General features: G+C 42.9%; 1 protein-coding gene across 3 annotated transcripts in view; it reads left to right on the forward strand.

Annotated features, from left to right (window-relative positions):
• SIDT1 (SID1 transmembrane family member 1) overlaps window positions 1-20,448 on the forward strand; it is a 113,958-nt gene that overhangs the window by 16,937 nt on the left and 76,573 nt on the right. For all 3 annotated transcript variants that reach the window (XR_011463995.1, XM_070369472.1, XM_070369482.1), the window contains exon 2: window positions 19,785-19,906. Coding sequence is in view for 2 of the 3 variants with exons in the window: in XM_070369472.1 (XP_070225573.1) it covers window positions 19,785-19,906 (122 nt within the window). In the remaining variant the exon portion in view is untranslated. The remainder of the gene's footprint in view (window positions 1-19,784; window positions 19,907-20,448) is intronic.

A 20,448-nucleotide genomic window follows, 5' to 3' on the forward strand; every position in this document is an offset into this window, starting at 1 on the left:
TTGGGCATTCAGTGTATATTTGTCTTGACTTCATGTCCTGTTTTTGCCTTTATTCATGCTAACAAGATTTTCTTTGTCAAGTTTGCTTAGCTGCAGAAATGCGTCATTGGGATTGCATTTGAGACTTTTTTCTATCCTTTCCAAAAAGAAATATAAAATATCCCCCAAAACCATAAGAAAGTGAAAATTGTAGTTTAAACTTAAGAGCTGAAAGGACCTTATAAATTATCCAATCTCTTCCTCTTAACAGGAGAGAAAACTGAGCTGGTAAAATAAATTACTTGTCCAAATTATGTAACTAGTTTGAAGCAAAGCCAGGAACATAACTTGGGTTCCTAAGGACATTTACTTGGGATATTTCTATTAAAGCCTCCCACAAAAGCACATCTTTTGTGGTTATTAACAACAATACACAGTTTTTAAGAACTATAGTCATACTTCCACAGTCAGGTCGTTTGATCATACAATTTAAGAGTTTGATGTCTGACTACCTTACAATTACTGAAAATTGAAACAAGAGGATTCTCATTTCTGTTTTTCTTCTAAGGATTGTCTAAACATCTCTTTGCCTATGTAAGTCGGGCAAGCAGAGTTGACACTAAGTACAGCTGTGAATTTGACAGATTTCCTTCAGTGTTTCACAGAGCCACATCCGCCCACCAACCATGATCCTACCCTGACACCCTGCAGACCAATGTTCATCTCTTTAGTGCTTTCTCATCATTTATGCTGGGTTCCTTCTTTGCACAGACAGAGTGCAATTTGGAGACCCAAGCAGTTAACCTGTTACCCTAAGGCAGTGTTAATCCCAAGAACTGGTATTTCCAGATCCCCAATGAGTCCGGAAATAAGCTATGAAGATAAACTATAGCAAACAGGAATAACTGACTACTCTGTCTGTCCCTTTAGATCTAACTGCCCTTTTGTGGATGAAGTGACTCACAACTATTTTAATTTACCTAACCAGTGGTATATATTATGCTCCCTCCCAAATTAGCATGTAAATGCTCACCATTTTATTTGATCCTCTCTAATACTTACAAAAAAGGAATCCTGTATTTGTCCCCAAACTCTCCCCATATTGTCTTCACCAGAGTGAAGAAATTAAAGATTTCTAGGAGAAGGACTGTGTTTATCTGGGTATTAAAGGGACAAATGTGGGGGATAATGAGAGAGGCAAACAGAGGAAAGTCTGGGTGTGAAGAGGTGGTTTAGGGTGATCTGTGGATAGTAAAGTTCAAGTTAGCTGCAGGGTATGAGTCAAGCAGACAGAGAAGGAAAGAGGGTGTGGGGTCAGGCAAGGTTTTTGGCTACATCAACAGAAATCAACTAACCAACATAAGCAGAAAAAGAATTTATTAGACGGATATTGGGTAGCACCCAGCCTGAGTTCCTAAGCTCCCACTAGAGTGACCAAGAGAGAATACACTGTAGAAATAACAACAGTCATGAAGCAGCAATGTTGTGGCCAGGATGCTCACCTAGGCACCACCACCTTCTCAGCCATTAGACATGGTCACCCCTAGGCCCTGCTGTCACGGTCCCTACTGATGTCACTACTGACAGTGAATGCTAAACTCTCCCTTCATCTTGTATCATTTAATCACCATTGAAAGTACTGGGTGAGACCATCCAACCATCTGAGCGTGGGTCCTGTATCTGGCCTCTGTGGCATCTACAGGCAATCTTTCCTCCCACCAAACACACAAGTGCGATAGAGGGGAGGAAGTTCCTCTAAAACAGGCAAGGCATTTGGTTGCTGTTGCTGTTGTTTAGTTGCCAAGTCATGTCCTATTCTTTTGTGACCACATGGACTATAGTCTGCCAGGCTCCTCTGTCCCTGTGTGTGCTAAGTCTCTCAGTTGTGTCCACCTCTTTGCAACCCCGTGGATTGTAGCCAACCAGGCTCCTCTGTCCATGGGATTCTCCAGGCAAGAATACTGGAGTGCATTGCCATGCCCTCCTCCAGAGGATCTTCCTGACCCAGGGACCGAACCCATGTCTCTTTTGTCTCTGCATTGGCAGGTGGATTCTTTATCACTAGGGCCACTATCAACCCCACTAAAGTTCTCATAGGGTGTCTCTAGTGAGGATGTTTGTTGGAAGACAGCTACATGGACCCAGACATAAGTGATCGGGACTGAAGGGAGGAGATCTAGGCTAGCAAGGGCTTCTGTCTTTGCCCATTTAATGAGAAGTGTTTCATCTGAGCATCAGAGTAGAACTCAAGTCATATATATATCATCTCTACCACAATGTTCACTCCACAATTAGAAATAGTTTTGTCTCTTAAATATGGTCTTCCCTGAGATGTCTTCTGCTTGTCTCGGGAAATTTTCTTTGAAGATTTTGAAGAGGAAGATGTTTGCAGATGATTGGCTTTGTCTTGTTTAGGAAGCAGTTTACTTTAGGTTACACTTATGTCCTGACCATACGTATTTAAAATTATAAATGGCACCAGTCTGGCAATCAATACCACTACAGAAATAAACAGCTGATAAGTGTCAGATCATAAGTCTCACAATTATCACAGTTTCATAGTGCTTTTCCATCTTTAGAGCATTAATTAATTAGGCCCCAGAACAGCTCTAGAAGAAGCATGCCTGCAGTGCAATCACTCAGCACATAAATAAAAGCCAGGGAGTAGCTTCTTGTGTTCTGCCTCAAATCAGAAAAATAATCATTTTTCCCTCTTTAACCCCCTCATAGGAGAAGGAGTAGAAGTAGGGAATAGGGAGACAAAGGAAAGATAAAGAGGAAAGAGGAATCACACATAAGGATGAGCACACTCGGATGCCTGAGAGATTGGTGAATCAACAGAAACCCCTGATTCTGTCCCAGGAGCCCAGGCTGGAGATGCCTCAACCTGAGGGAGGGAAGTGGGACGGAGGAGCTAATGCAAAGGCTGTGAGAGGCCCTGGAGAGACAGAAGATGGCCAGCTCTTGGCGTGAGAGGCAAATGGCTGCCGACAGTTTACGAGGCCATGGGTAGGGAACAGGATGGGGGAGAGTTTTTGCATAGTGCTTTCTTGCCTCCCATGGTTTGGCCCCAGTGGACTGCCACCTCTCCGGCCTTGTCATCATCAGGAGGGAGGAAGCAAGCAGCACCCACCTGGGGATGCTGGCCTGTGGGATGATGTCTGTGGAGGCTGGAGGGGAGCAGGGTAACCACCATGCCTATTGACCTGCTGACTCTGAGCAGCCCCTGCTTCCCCACTGCTGCCTTCTCAGGGTAGAGGCCAGCAAGTCAGGATGGGAGCAGGAATGGTGGGGAAGTGGTGGGGGAGAAGGGTAGAAGTAAAATTGGTGGGAGAAACAAAGAACCTGGAGGGGTGATAATGGGTGTGGTCACCTTAGGCTCTCTACCCTTCCAGTGTCCCCTGGCACACTGCACTCCCTTTGCATTTAGCTTCTCTTTTCTGAGGTTCTCACTGCTACCTTAGGTGGATGATACCTCAGAAAATCAGAGCTTATGGGAGAAAATAACAACAGATTTGCAGAGGGAACTAACATGAGAAACATCAACCCTTATCAGATGCAGCAGAATTAATGAACATGAGGAATAAGGCATCATAATAAGCAAAGTGAATATCCTGGAAGAGATATGAATAGGAGGGCACTTTTCAAATGAAACAGGTTATAGTTATAATGATGAAGCAACTGGACATCCCAGGTTTAAAAAATAATGTTGTTTACACAAAGACCTCAGCAGTGGGTTGAACATTAGAGTGAATGATGGATTAGAGAACTGGAGAATAAAGCTGAGGATCTACCTAAAGAGATGTCAAAATTAAAGAGAAAAAAATAAAGAGAAAAATTCATAAATTGGGAGGGAAGACCCAAGTATGACATCAACATAATAGGGGTCTCACAGGAAGAAAACAAATGGAGAGAAAGGAATATCTGTAGAAATAATGCTGAAGAATCAATAACAGCCATTTCCCTGACATCCTGGGGTGTTTTTAAGATTTGTGAAGAGCTACAACCTTAGCTGTCGGAGAAGGCAATGGCACCCCACTCCAGTACTCTTGCCTGGAAAATCCCATGGAAGGAGGAGCCTGGTAGGCTGCGGTCCATGGGGTCGCTAACAGTCAGACACGACTGAGCGACTTCACTTTCACTTTTCACATTCATGCATTGGAGAAGGAAATGGCAACCCACTCCAGTGTTCTTGCCTGGAGAATCCCAGGGACGGGGGAGCCTGGTGGGCTGCCGTCTATGGGGTCACACAGAGTCAGACACGACTGAAGTGACTTAGTAGCAGCACAACCTTAGCTGGACTACCTGCAGTCATATGAAAACAATAACTGTGGTGTATGTATTAGCGTTGTTAGTCGCTCAGTTGTGTCTGATTCTTTAAGACCCCATGGACTGTAGTCTGCCAGGCTCCTCTTTCCATGTGATTCTCCAGGCAAGAATACTGGAGTGGGTTGCCATTCCCTTCTCTCGGGGATCTTCCTGACCCAGGGACTGAACCTGAATCTCTTGCATTGCAGGCAGATTCTTTACCATCTGAGCCACCAGGGAACTAAGTGTCAAATACATGCTTGATTCCAAATACGTCACAGATAAAGTCCTTAAAGAGAGACAAAACAAATACATGGAACAATAAGCAAATATGAAATATGAAAATATGATGTAATTGAGTGCTAACTTGGGTAGTACAGTTCATACAGTTCATAAGTTTTATGATATTGAATGACAAGATTAAGGTGAATTAAGAGTCTTCAGGACATACCAGACTTGACACCAGTTCTTGTGGGAAAAAAAAAAAAAATCACAGAATTTCCCAAAATGTGTTCTATGGAACATTGTTATGTGGAATAGTCTCAGTGCTGCATGTGAACTGGATTCCAAGCGTAGTGGAATTTGGTCATATTTTGGCCACCCAATATCTGAACCCCATTCCTGTATATTTGGGGGAAAGTCCTCATTTCATGAGTCCTTGCTGGAGATAGAGCTCTTTCCACTAGGGAAGCAGAACAGCAGGCATCTGCTTTCTCAAACACACCTTTCCCACACCCACCAGCCTCAGACCTGGGTGTGTGGCCTCAGTGATGCCTATCAGACCTGCTTTCCCCAGACTTTGATATGGAGCCAGTGATGCAGGGAGGCAGCTGTTCAGCAGCAACAGAGGCAGCACTGGGCATCCGGTGATGGTCGTTGCAAAGGGGTGGCACTTAAAACCTCCCAAAGGCTTCCTATTGTCCTTAGAGTAAAGCTCCCACTTCCCTATTGTAACTTTAAGACTCTTCAGGACCATCATGGCCTTTCAGGACCTCACACTTCAGCAAACCCAATTTTCCCCTAATCCTTCAGACTTGCATCTTGGCTTCTCTTTCTCTCTTTCTCTTTCCCTCCTTCCTCTCTTTTCTTCCTTGTGTGTGCTGTGCTGTTCCCTTTGTTTGGACATTTCTCTTGCTTTGTCTGCATTTTTCTGGTTAATTTCTATTCATCCTTTAGGGAGATATTTCCCAGAAAGTCTGTGCCATGCACTTCCACAGCGACTTGAATGTTAATACACTTGCTTGTTGAATTGGGATTCCGTGTGCAAACATGTGATCTCAGTGAGGGCAAAGGCTATGTCCTCACTGCTTAGTAATGTACCTCTGTGCCTGGAACAATGCCTGGCACAGGGTGGGGAGTCAAATATTTACTGAATGAACAAAGTCCATCCTAAAGCAGCTACAATCTAGACTGTGTATTGTTCTATATTTCTAGCCTGCCAATTATTATACCTATCGTCATTGTTTTCTCATGTTTTTACTGGAATTTAAATGTTTAAAATAAAGTTTAAATCATAAGCCAAATGAGGAAAGAGTATATAAATGTATTTCTGTCCAAATGATTGCCAGCATAATGACATGGGTGAGACAAGGTCTGTAAAGCATGATTCCTAGGAAAGTGCTCTGAATACAAAATGCTGAGACTCTAAAATAGGGAATAAATAGTTTCCAAGGGGTAAACTGCTGTTTTCGATGAGATGAACGAGCTCCTCCAGGAAAGCTGGAAGCCAAACTGTGAAAGGAAATTAATATCCTATGTGAGATGGACTACACAGCCTTCTCCTCTGCCGGGGTAGTTGGGCTTGTGTGTCTCCATACATGGAAAACTGTCAGTCAACAGCTGATTAACTGGTGAACGTGCAAGAGTGGGAAACTACCGTCCCAACCCAGAGCCGGGTAGGGCAGCTCTGCTTCTACTCTGCCTGATACTCGGCAGGTCACAGAACATGGTCATCCATCTCCCATAGTCTAGGGAGATGGATAGTTTGGGTGTGACTGTTCCCATTCTACAGTTGAGGAAACTGAGAATTTAAGTGATTTGTCCAAAGTCCCTCAGATAGTAGATGTAATACCAGAAATAAAATCCAGGTCTACGTGTCTTTCTGATAGCAGAGGTTTACAGAAGATGGTTTTCTAAGGCTGCATCAGGTAAAGTGAATTTTAAACAATCACATCAATAACTATAGGAATCACTTTAATGCTTATCTTAAAAAAAAAAAAAGTATGATTAAAGCAACTCAGTTCCCTGCAGGAGTTATGAAACTCATGGATGAAATGCTTCATTTACTAGGACTTTCTAGCTTCTAATAAGAAAAGGATTCAGAATTGCAGGTCACTTTTCTCCAGGGCAGCTCTTTTCACTCATTAGTCGCATAATGGACTCTGTCAGCAGCGTGTCTTCATTCAGCATGAAGGCTCTTGGCATGGGATACAGGTTGGAGATCAGCTGCTAGTCAGGAAAAGGTGTGGAGTCCTGGAGATTTCACTACTTAAAAAGTCTACAAATCTAATGTTACAGATTGATTTATGCCCTCCTCCCCAAATAATGTTGAATGGCTAACCCCCAGGACCTGTGAATGTAATCTTACTGGGAAGAAGGGTCTTTGCAGATGTAGTTAGATTAAGATGAGGTCATTAAGATGGGTCCTAATTCAATTTGACTGAAATCTTTATAAAAAGAGAGAGATTTTGGACCCAGACGTGCATAGAGAGGAGGCCAGAATGTGAAACACACACACCGACAGAACACCATGATGACAGCGACAGGGACTGCACTGATGCAGCTGCAAGCCGAGGAACCTCAAGGGTTGACCATCACCACCAGAATCAGGAAGCGGCAAGAAAGGAAAGGATTCTACCAGACTCTCAGAGGGAGCATGGCCTGGCTGACATCTTGATTTCAGATCTACACTCTGGAACTGTGAGAGAATACATTTTTGTTGTTTTAAGAACCAGTTTGTGATACTTTCTTATGGCAGCCCTAGAAAATTCATAGACCTAATAACACAGAATTCTAGGCTGGCACATTACTGTCCAGTGCCGTCCTGGCTTCATCTTCATTTTTCTTTTCCAGGGAAGAGCAATGCAGAAATGAGCCATGTTAATCAGACCAAAGATAATGTAAGGTTCTCCAGCCAGTCAAGAGAGAGAGAGAGGGAGAGAGGGAGGCTGTAATCAGTGAAGTTAATATAAGCAGGTCAATCACTAGTAAGATCAGACTATAGCAAAATGAGTCAGGAGAGCAATGAGAGTAAGGTTTGGAGACTGTTTGCCACATCCCTGAATAACAAAGAACCTGTATACAGAATTTAATATACAGAGAATACTGGTGGTCCAGTGGTTAGGAGAATCCCAGGGACGGGGGAGCCTGGCGGGCTGCCGTCTCTGGGGTCGCACAGTCGGACACGACTGAAGCGACTTAGCCGCAGCAGCAGCAGTGGTTAGGACCTAACACTTTCACTGCCAGGGCTGGGGTTCAATCCCTGGTTGAGGAACTAAGATTCCGCAAGTCGTGCAGCCAAAACGAAAACAGAGAACCTGTATAAAATGTAAAAGTGACAGTTGTTGCTCAGAAGTAGGCAAATGCAAATGCTAGTGCACCGGGCTCCTTGATGATGATGATGGTGTTGACATACTTCATACAATAAACAAGAGTAGAAAATAATATAACAAACACTTATGTACCCACAAGCAACTGAACTGAACTGAACTGAATTTCTAATTTTTAATCTCATGTTCCAATAAAGTCTCATTATTTTAGCAAAACCAAACTAGATCTTGAATTAAACTCACTTTTACCCTCTTTCTGCAACAGAGCTGCATTATTTGCAATTTTGAACTTTTCCCTACTGACATGTTCTAAAGGATTGAAAAGGGACTCTCTAAGCTTTAAGACCTTTCATAATTGTGATCTATATATTAGAGATGGGAATACTTCAATACTTCTTCCCTCATAGTTATAATACAATTCCCTACTTGTAGTAAACATAGTTAACAAGTTATATATATAAAAGTGCTTTTGTTGCCATGACAACAGGAAGCAGCAACAGAAGGGGAAATCTTGGCTCTTAAGAGTGGTCTTTTACAAGGTATCAGAGTCTGCTATGAATTCAAACCTTCATTTAGTTTTGTCTTTACATGGCTTGCTTCATTGCTGCAAAGATAATCTAACTTTCTCAGTTGAATATTGGCCTCTGGAAAAGCAACATCTGAACAGGACTTTTAATCCTTTCCTGCGGGAGGGGTACATTATCTGCTCATCTTGAAAAACTTCCCAGTGTTTTCTACCTCTTACTCTAATATATTTTTTTGCAATTTATTATGCCAGTATCTCTGAGGTTTGGTTTTGTTTTTTTAATTTTTAATTGAAGGATAATTACAGTGTTGTGTGTCTACTGAATATAAGCGAAGTGGCTCAGTCGTGTCTGACTCTTTGCAACCCCATGGACTGTAGCCTACCAGGCTCCTCCGTCCATGGAATTTTCCAGGCAAGAATACTGGAGTGGGTTGCCATTTTCTTCTCCAGGGTATCTTCCCAACCCAGGAATCAAACCCAGGTCTCCCACATTGCGGGCAGACGCTTTACCGTCTGAGCCACCAGCGAAGCCTAAACAGGTGAAAGTGAAAGTCACTCAGTCATGTTCGACTCTTTGCAACCCCATGGACTACACAGTCCAGGGAATTCTCTCGGCCAGAGTACTGGAGTGGGTAGTCTATCCCTTCTCCAGAGAATCTTCCCAACCTAGGGATTGAACGAGGGTCTCCTACATTGCAGGCAGATTCTTTACCAACTAAGCTACTGGGGAAGCCAACACAGTGGCTTTTTTAAAAATTTAATTTTTTTTACTTTATTAACAAAATTTATTTATTTATTTTATTTATTTTAATTGGAGGCTAATTACTTTACAAATATTGTGGTGGTTTTTGCCATACATTGACATGAATCAGCCACAGGTGTACATGTGTCCCCCATCCCCAAACCCCTCCCACCTCCCTCCCCATCCCATCCCTCTGGCTTGTCCCAGTGTACTGACTTTGAGTGCCCTGTTTCATGCATCAAACTTGGACTGGCAATCTATTTCACATATGGTAATATACATGTTTCAATGCTATTCTCTCAAATTGTCCCACCCTTGCCTTCTCCCACAGAGTCCAAAAGTCTGTTCTTTATATCTGTGTCAAAAGTCTGTTCTTTATATCTGTGTCTCTTCTGAGGTTTTTAAATCATAATTAGTAAGATCATTATTCAAAAATAAAAAGGTAAGTGGATTATGAGAGCCAGACTAGGAATGAAGGAGTGTGGAGATAAAGAGTGGATTAGAGTAACCATGGCAGTAATTCATCTGCTCTGCTCCTCTTCAAGCAGACCTCTTTCCAGCTGGCCCCACCAGACACACTAGCTTCCAGACATGCTAGTGACACTGGTGATCTCATGATTGTGCACCTTGTGAAAGTGTGATAGTGAAAGCCACTCAGTTGTGCCTAACTCTTTGCAACCCCATGGACTATACAGTCCATGGAATTCTCCAGGCCAGAATACTGGAATGGGTAGCTTTTCCCTTCTCCAGTGGGTCTTCCCAACCCAGGGATTGAACCTAAGTCTCCCTCATTGCGGGCGGATTCTTTACCAACCAAGCCATCAGGGAAGCCCACAAGGGCAACTGGCAAGGTGTTGACAAATGGGGCCATCCACTAGATGGTTCCATTGGAACAGTACTTCCCAAAGTGTGGGCTCCAATTCATGTGTATCAGAATCTCCCTGCATTCTGTTAAAACACATTATTTTAAAGTTCTATTCCTGATCTGCTGAATCAGAAATGTTGAGTGTTGGGTTTGAGAGATTTGAATGCTAAAAAGCACACTAAAATTTGGGAACTACTGCCTTAGAGTGACGTTTGGAGAAAAAAAAAAGGAGGGAAATCCTTCTGGCATTAAGTACATAAGAAGGGAGGAGGAGTCTGCAGCCTAGGTAATGAAAAGGGAAGCAGACAAGCTAAAGATAAAGCTGGCTTGTTCACAGCTTTCGTTAGGCTTTTACCTTGGTTCTGACTTCTATAGATTTAAGCCAGGCAAAAGTGTGCTCTAAGCATATGCGCTGTGGGTAATGCTGGTGTTGGTTTTTGAACCTGAAAAATGAGCCTGCTTCTAAGCTAACTCATTGTGCCAGCACCAGAGATGCCAAAGATGATGTTTTCCGCTTCCCAGAAGAGTCAGGCAGGCAAGCTAAATCAACTGAGTATTGGGAGGTCCACATCCACAGTGAGATACCACTTCATACCCTTTAAGATTAAGTATTATCTAGAAGACAGACGGCAGTTAGTGTTGACAACGGTGTGGAGAAAGTTGAAACTTTTACATTGCTGATTATGTAAATTGCTAGAATGTATAATGATGCACCTCTTTGGAAGACATTTTGGCAGTTCCTCAAAAAGTTAAACATAGGAGGACTTCCATGATGGTCCAGTGGTTAAGAATCCTCTTGCCAATGCAGGGGACATGGGTTTGATTCCTAGTCCTGGAGGATCCCGTATGCTATGGGGCAACTAAGCCTGAGTGCGACAACTACTGAAGCCTGCATGCCCTAGAGCCGGGGATCCACAACAAGAGAAGCCATTGCAGTGAGAAGCCCACGCACCACAGCCAGAGTATCCCTGGCTCGCTGCAACTAGAGAAAGCCCGCATGCAGCAATGAAGACCCAGTACAGTCAAAAATTAAAAACAAAAAAAAAGTGAAATGTTTTAAGGGTTTCCATGTCACCCAGAAATTATACTCTTAGGGATGCACTCAAAAGAACTGAAAACATTTGTTTACACAAGAACTTCTTTACAGATGTTCATAGCCCAAAAGTAGAAACAACCAAAATTTCCATCAACTGAAGAATAAACAAATGTGCTTTATTCATGCCATTGGAATATTACTGAGCAATAGACAGAAATGAAATATTGACACATAGACACATACTGCAACATGGAAGAACCTTGAAAACATTATGCTAACTGAAATGAGCCACACACAAGAAAGCATACATATTATTTCATAATATATGGAATAGGAAATCACCTACGTGAAATAGGCAAATCCCCAGAGACAGAAATTAAATTATTGGTTACGAGGCATTGTGGGAAGGAGGGAATGAGGAGTGACTACTAATGGGCACGGGGCTTCTTTAGCGGGGCAATAAAGTATTCTGGAGTTAGGTAGTGGTGATAGTTGCAGAGCTCTGTGAATACACTAAAACTACTGAATTCTATACTTTTAAGAGTGATTTGTGTCGTGTTATCTATGGTCACGTATGGATGTGAGAGTTGGACTGTGAAGAAGGCTGAGTGCCGAAGAATTGATGCTTTGGAACTGTGGTGTTGGGGAAGACTCTTGAGAGTCCCTTGGACTGCAAGGAGATCCAACCAGTCCATGCTGAAGGAGATCAGCCCTGGGATTTCTTTGGAAGGAATGATGCTAAAGCTGAAACTCCAGTACTTTGGCCACCTGATGCGAAGAGTTGACTCATTGGAAAAGACTCTGATGCTGGGAGGGATTGGGGGCAGGAGGAGAAGGGGACGACAGAGGATGAGATGGCTGGATGGCATCACTGACTCGATGGACATGAGTCTCAGTGAACTCTGGGAGTTGGTGATGGACAGGGAGGCCTGGCGTGCTGTGATTCATGGGGTCACAAAGAGTCAGACATGACTGAGCAACTGATCTGATCTGATCTGATCTGATCTATGTCTCAATTTTAAAAAGTTATGGGAGAAATGGCCAAGAAAGGAGTCAATTTGACTACATGAAAAAAAAAATGATTTGGGGTTGTCTATAGGAAAAGCTAACTTCTGTTTTCTTCTATTCACCCAATACTTCCAACATCAGATATGTGGATTTTACACACATCAAGCAGCTGTGTGTCCTATGATTCATTTCAGTTCCGACAGGATCTACCTAAGGTCTGCATCAGATCCCATAGGTTAAGGGCTCAGTCCCACAAGACCACCCACCTCCCGCTTCAGATGCCGATCACAAGTCTAGATTGTTACCCGTGCGCTGACCAACCAGCTGTTAATCAGAGGTTGCTGTGACACCCCTCCCCCACCAGGTTTGATTAATTTGCTAAGCAGCTCACAGAAGAAATACAGTTAATTTACTAGATTACTTGTTTATTATAAAAAGGATCCCCTGGAGTAGGAAATGGCAACCCACTCCAGAACTCTTGCCTGGAGAATCCCAAGGGCAGAGGAGCCTGGCAGGCTACAGCCCACAGGGTCGCAAAGAGTCAGACATGACTGAGCAATTAACACTTTCACTTTTAACTTAAGATGAGCAATATGGAAGAGGTGCATAGGATAAAGTCCAGAAGTGTCCTGAGCACAGAAGCTTCTGTTCCCATGGAGTTGGAGTTCTCCACCTTCCTGGTATTGGATGCATTCACCAACCTGGAAATTCTCCACACCTGTATCGTAGGAATTTTTATGGAGGCTTCATCCATAGGAATGACCAATTATTAACTCAATCTCCATTCCCCTCCACTTCCTGGATGATGGAGGCAGAGCTGAAAGTTCCGAGCTTCTAATCATGGCTAGGTCTTTTGGGTAACCAGCTCCCATTCTGAAGTTATCCAGAAGCCCACCTAGAATCTCTTCATTAGAACGAAAGAAACGCTTATCACCTAGGAAATTCCAAGGGATTTAGGAGCTCTGTCAGGAGCCAGAAATAAGACCAAATATTAGAACAAAAGATGCTACTAGTGCTCTTCAGTTCAGTTCAGTTCAGTCGCTCAAGTCGTGTCCGACTCTTTGCGACCCCATGAAGCACAGCACGCCAGGCCTCCCTGTCCATCACCAACTCCCGGAGTTCACTCAAACTCATGTCCATCGAGTCAGTGATGCCATCCAGCCATCTCATCCTCTGTCGTCCCCTTCTCCTCCTGCCCCCAATCCCTCCCAGCATCAGGGTCTTTTCCAATGAGTCAACTCTTCGCATGAGGTGGCCAAAGTATTGGAGTTTCAGCTTTAGTATCAGTCCTTCCAATGAACACCCAGGACTTTATCACTTAGGAAATTACAAGGGTTTTTGGAAATCTGTTTCAGGAACTGGGGGCAAAGGCCACATTTTTTTCTATTATTTTACAGTGGTATTAACATGCTGTATTGAGGTAATCAAAGGTGACACAGCCCCCTCCAAGAGAGGGACATCTGTTTATTGGATGGGATAGAGAAATATCAAGGAAGACTTGCCCAAAGAGGACATTAGGGATAAGAATGAAATTAAAAGGCCATTGTAAAGTAATTAGCCTCCAATTAAAACAACTAAATTTAAAAAAAAAGAAATTAAAAGGGCAGATATCGGAGACATAGCCCTTTTGAGAAACAGCAAGGAATTAGGCATGTGAGGGACTACCAGGCAAATAAACTAGAGAACAAGACAGTGATTAAGAAAAGTCCTGAGTGATTCAAACCAGTGCAGAAAAGATGAACTTGTTAATAGTTAGTGTTGGGACGACTGGAGAGCCATATTGAAAAAAAAAAGACAAAATTAAAATCATTCCTCATATCATATACTAGTGTTAATCACAAAAGGATAGAGATTTAAGTATTAATAATATGATATCATAAAGTACTAGAAGAAAACACAGGCTTCAGCAACCTGGAGTGGTGAAAACTTTCTGGACTCTAATTCAAACTCCAAGGTTGAAGACTGAGTGAGAGATGAAGTTACATGAATCTAATCAAGCCTAACTGCCAGCCTATAAAAAATACAAGGGATAAAAGAACCAGTTTAACGACACCAAAAGGTGCAACCAACAAAATCCAGAGTATGAGTGTATCAGGTTTGTACTGCTTGGTGAGCAGCTTTCTTCAACAAATAAATGCCAAAAGAGTGTTGCGGTGGGGAGTGTTGCCTTTAGATTAAAAGAGATTCAAAATACTTATCAACCAAATGAAATATATGGATCTTGTTTGTACTCAAAATTTTTTTAATACTGAAAAAGACAATTTTTAAATAAATGAAGAAATTCAAACACTGTGCTCTTCTGAAGTCACTCAGTCATGTCCAACTCTTTGTGACCCCATGGACTTTACAGTCCATGAAATTCTCCAGGCCTCAATACTGGAGTAGGTAGCCTTTCCCTTCTCCAGGGGATTTTCCCAACCCAGGTACTGAACCCAGGTCTCCTGCATTGCAGGCGGATTCTTTACCAGCTGAGCCACAAGGAAAGCCCAAGAATACTGGAGTGGGTACCCTGTCCCTTCTCCAGTGGATCTTCGAGACCCAGGAATTGAACCAGGGTCTCCTGCTTTGCAGGCAGATTCTTTACCAACTGAGCTATTAGGGAATCCCTGTGTTGGTATTGGATAATTTTTGAAATTATCATTAATTTTATTAAGTATGATAATGGTAATATGTTATATTAAAAAGAGGAGGCCTTATCTCTTAGAGATATGGATTGAAATATTTACAGATGAAATGGTATCATCTTTGGTATTTAAAATAATCCAAAAAAAAAGATGTGTATGGGAAATGGAGTTCAGTTCAGTCATTCAGTCATGTCCCACTCTTTGTGACCCCATGGACTGCAGCACACCAAACTTCTCTGTCCATTACCAACTCCCGGAGCTTACTCAAACTCATGTCCATTGAGTCGGTGATGCCATCCAACCATCTCATCCTCTGTGATCCCCTTCTCCTCCTGCCTTCAATCTTTACCAGCATCAGGGTCTTTTCAAGTGAGTCAGTTCTTCATATCAGGTGGCCAAAGTATTGGAGTTTCAGCTTCAGCATCAATCCTTCCAATGAATATTCAGGACTGATTTCCTTTAGGATTGACTGGTTGGATCTCCTTGTAGTCCAAGGGACTCTCAAGAGTCTTCTCCAACACCACAGTTCAAAAGCATCAGTTCTTTGGCATTCAGCTTTCTTTACAGTCCAACTCTCACATCCATACATGACTACTGGAAAAACCATAGCTTTGACCAGACATACCTTTGTTGGCAAAATAATGTCTCTGCTTTTTAATATGCTGTCTAGGTTGGTCATAACTTTTCTTCCAAGGAGCAAGTGTCTTTTAATTTCATGGCTGCAGATTTGGAGCCTCAAAAATAAAATTTCACTGTTTCCACTGTTTCTCCATTTATTTGCCATGAAATGATGGGACCAGATGCCATGATCTTAGTTTTCTGAATATTGAGTTTTAAGCCAATTTTTTCACTCTCCTCTTTGACTTTCATCAAGAGGCTCTTTAGTTCTTCTTCATTTTCTGCCATAAGGGTGGTGTCATCTGCATATCTGAGGTTATTGATATTTCTCCTGGCAATCTTGATTCCAGCTTGTGCTTCATCCAGCCCAGCATTTCTCATGATGTACTCTGCATATAAGTTAAATAAGCAGGGTGACAATGTACAGCCTTGACATACTCCTTTCCAGATTTGGAACCAGTTGTTCCATGTCCAGGTCTAACTGTTGCTTCTTGACCTGCATATAGACTTCTCAGGAGACAGGTCAGGTGGTCTGAAATTCCCATATCTTTAAGAATTTTCCACAGTTTGTTGTGATCCACACAGCGTTTTCTAAAAACAGCTTGAACATCTGAAAGTTCACAGTTCAAGTATTGCTGAAGCCTGGCTTGGAGAATTTTGAGCATTACTTTGCTAGCGTGTGAGATGAGTGCAATTGTGGGGTAGTCTGAACATTCTTTGGCATTGCCTTTCTTTGGGATTGGAATGAAAAGGTGTAAATAAAATTAAATGGTATACTTTTAAAAATAATTATTAAAGCTGGATAAGAGTCAGACACAACTCAGTGACTGAACAGTAACAACAAAAGCTGGGTGATAAGTACATGAGTGTTCATTATTCTGTTCTATCTTGTCATAAAAATACTATTCTCATTCCTTTGGAAGTAAATCTGAAAATTCTCAGATCCATTAAAGGCCTGGTAAGCAAGGATAATGCCAAGCTGAAATTGGCATCTGAGGGGGTATAGCCCTGGGGATAAGAAGGCTAGATAAGGCACCATCAGTGAGGGTCAAGGACTGGACCAGGCAGGTGTCATGGATGGGAGAGGGGAGGATCTGGGTATGGACACTATGAAGTTGGTAGAAGTGGTAGAACTTGATGACCTACTGATGGAGAATGCTACAGAAGTAGGAATCAGGGATGACTCAGGCTCAGAATGGCTGTGTGGTTCATTTAACAAGCAAGGAAATTCAGAATTTCCCTGATGGTCCAGTGGTTAAGACTCAGCACATCCACTGCAGGGGGCATGAGCTTGATTTCTGGTCAGGGAAGTTCCGCATGCTGCAATGCAGCAACCCCCTCACTCCTCCAAAAAAAAGCAAGGAAATTCAGAAGATATTAAAGTTAGGAGTGAAGGAAGTGACAGGTTCCACTCAGACAGTTTGTCTCTGTGCCTATGGAACATCCAGAGCTTAGGAAAGAAGTCTGCATTAGAGACATGGTGTTGGCAGTGATCAGCTGCAGCATAATTTCCATGGAAACATGTAGCATGTGGGCACAAGAAAACACTCCCTTTGTGAGCAAGCTTTCTTATCTAATTAATAAATTAATCTTGGACTGTTGTTGACATTAAAAAGCAAAACTGGCTTCATCAAGGATGATATATGAGACCCAAATAGTAATAATCTGTGATACCCATGATATCCTGTTGGCTCTCAATTTCCATTTTGAACAGGTCATAGATCTTCAGGGTTTCACTGCAAGGCTTCCTTGTTTCATTTCTTTCCCCTACTTTTCAAGAGAACACTAAGGCTTAAATGGACTTCACTGCTGACTCAGATGGTAAAGCATGTGCCTGCAATGCGGGAGAGCTGGGTTCAATCCCTGGGTCAGAAAGTTCCCCTGGAGAAGGAAATGGCAACCCACTTCAGTACTCTTGCCTGGAGAATTCCATGCACAGAGGAGCCTGGTAGGCTACAGTCCATGGGGTAGCAAACAGTCGGACACGACTGAGAGAATTCACTTTCACTTTCAAGGCTTAAATACATTAGGGAGAAAACATCTCATATGAAAGATCAACTTTTTCTTACTTTGCCTTTTTTCTACTGTCTATAGTATAAATATTATAAAAAGTGAAAACATTAGAACCATCTAGATCCAGGGGCATCATACAATGTCCTATCTTTTAAACAACCATGATAGTTTTTTAAAACTACCTTCTGTTTGTGTTAGTCGCTCAGTCATGTCTGACTCTTTGCGATCCCATGGACTATATAGCCCTCCAGGCTCCTCTGTCCATGGGATTTCCCAGGCAAGAATACTAGAGTGGGTTGCCACTTCCTTCTCCAGGGAATCTTCCCCATCCAGGGATTGAACTCAGGTCTTCCCCATTGCAGGTAGATTCTTTACTGTCTGAACCACTAGGGAACAAAGGAGCAGCTAGTTTAAAAAAGCATTTAGGGATTGATTGCACCTTGGATAAGGGCAAAGAGAAGACTCTTCAGCCCGTATCATATATGTGGCTAGGGGAACATCAGGCCATCTGCTCAGTTCAGTTCAGTTCAGTTGCTCAGTCGTGTCCGACTCTTTGCGACCCCATGAATCACAGCACACCAGGCCTCCCTGTCCATCACCAACTCCCGGAGTTCACTCAGACTCACGTCCATCGAGTCAGTGATGCCATCCAGCCATCTCATCCTCTGTCATCCCCTTCTCCTCCTGCCCCCAATCCCTCCCAGCATCAGTCTTTTCCAATGAGTCAACTCTTCGCATCAGGTGGCCAAAGTACTGGAGTTTCAGCTTTAGCATCATTCCTTCCAAAGAAATCCCAGGACTGATCTCCTTTAGAAGGGACTGGTTGGATCTCCTTGCAGTCCAAGGGACTCTCAAGAGTCTTCTCCAGCACCACAGTTCAAAAGTATCAATTCTTTGGCGCTCAGCTTTCTTCACAGTCCAACTCTCACATCCATACATGACTACTGGAAAAACCACAGCCTTGACTAGATGGACCTTTGTTGGCAAAGTAATGTCTCTGCTTTTGAATATGCTGTCTAGGTTGGTCATAACTTTCCTTCCAAGGAGTAAGCGTCTTTTAATTTCATGGCTGCAGTCACCATCTGCAGTGATTTTGGAGCCCCCAAAAATAAAGTCTGACACTGTTTCCACTGTTTCCCCATCTATTTCCCATGAAGTGATGGGACCAGATGCCATGATCTTCGTTTTCTGAATGTTGAGCTTTAAGCCAACTTTTTCACTCTCCTCTTTTGCTTTCATCAAGAGGCTTTTTAGTTCCTCTTCACTTTCTGCCATAAGGGTGGTGTCATCTGCATATCTGAGGTTATTGATATTTCTCCCGGCAATCTTGATTCCAGCTTGTGTTTCTTCCAGTCCAGCGTTTCTCATGATGTACTCTGCATATAAGTTAAATAAGCAGGGTGACAGTATACAGCCTTGACGTACTCCTTGTCCTATTTGGAACCAGTCTGTTGGTCCATGTCCAGTTCTAACTGTTGCTTCCTGACCTGCATATAGGTTTCTCAAGAGGAAGGTCAGGTGGTCTGGTATTCCCATCTCTTTCAGAATTTTCCACAGTTTATTGTGATCCACACAGTCAAAGGCTTTGGCATAGTCAATAAAGCAGAAATAGATGTTTTTCTGGAACTCTTGCTTTTTCGATGATCCAGCGGATGTTGGCAATTTGATCTCTGGTTCCTCTGCCTTTTCTAAAACCAGCTTGAACATCTGGAAGTTCACGGTTCATGTATTGCTGAAGCCTGGTTTGGAGAATTTTGAGCATTACTTTACTAGCGTGTGAGATGAGTGCAATTGTGCGGTAGTTTGAGCATTCTTTGGCATTGCCTTTCTTTGGGATTGGAATGAAAACCGACCTTTTCCAGTCCTGTGGCCACTGCTAGGCTTTAACAAAACATAATAACATTTGGTTGAAAGCACAGAATGATTTTACAAGCCAAAGTTAAAGTTTGTAAGCACTTGAGGCACTTGTAGGTCTTTTTTTCTTTTTAAAGATATTTGTATATTTACCATTTATATTCAGATAAGAAGAGAAGCACACTGACATCTTTCTTTTTCTGTTATTCTCCTAATCTTGTGTTGACTGCCCAATTCAAACTCCTCAGCCTGCCGTTCGACACCTCCATAATTTGGCTTCACCCAAAATGACTTAAATCAGAATTTTGAAGGTGGACCCAGGCATCAGTTTGTTTTCTAATCTCCCCTGGGGATTGTGCAGCAGTATTGAAACTGACTGTGGTTACAATATCAATGAGAAGACAGCTGGGATATTTGGAGTATCTATGAAAGTGAAAAGTGAAAGTGTTAGTCGCTCAGTCATGTCCAACTCTCTGTGACCCCATGGACTGTAGCCCGCCAGACCCCTCTGTCCATGGGATTCTCCAGACAAGAATACTGGAGTGGGTTATGGTCAGCAGCAAACATAGGAACTGAAGTTTTTCAGAGCTTCTGGTGGCAGCTATGATGTACATGTCTGTGCACGTGTGATCTGTGTTTGCTGTGTCTCTGCCCTGCTCGTAGGTGACTGCCGTGCGGGTGTACGTGAACAGCTCCTCCGAAAACCTCGACTACCCGGTCCTGGTCGTAGTTCGCCAGCAGAAAGAGGTGCTGTCGTGGCAGGTTCCTCTGCTCTTCCAAGGACTGTAAGTGGATCTTGCCTTGACAGCGTCATTACATTTGTTTTCCTTCAACATCCTAGACTTCAACTGCTCTTTTCCCTAGAGAAATCAGAGGTTCGACTCGTTGACATAGTATGCATGCTGAGTGCAAACAGGTGACATGCTACCTGCCCTGACCGGTTCAGCTCTGTCCAGCTTCTTTCCTCTTTGATAATCTCTGATAAGAACCTAGAATTGTAGCACCTGAAGAATGTCTTGGTTGGTTAGTGGGTCATCCACGGAGGACAGGGCTAGGCCTTGCAGTCACCTTAAGTGAGTAACAGCTCCCATTCTTCACAGTGTTCACCGAGTGTGCTTTCTTTATCCCATAATATTTATTGAGCATTACTAAATGATCGATGCTGGGGATACAGTGGTGGAAAACAACAATGAAGTCTCTTCCTCATGGAGTTTCTATTTTCGCAGGGGACACTATAGGACACTAGAGCACTAGCAGGGACAAACCAGAAAGCATGCAGACATGGGCACAGAGCACAGTGTGAGATCATCTTGGAGGCTAAGAATGT

This window comes from Bos mutus, chromosome 1, assembly GCF_027580195.1.
Source record: "Bos mutus isolate GX-2022 chromosome 1, NWIPB_WYAK_1.1, whole genome shotgun sequence".
NCBI classification, from domain to species: Eukaryota; Metazoa; Chordata; class Mammalia; order Artiodactyla; family Bovidae; genus Bos; species Bos mutus.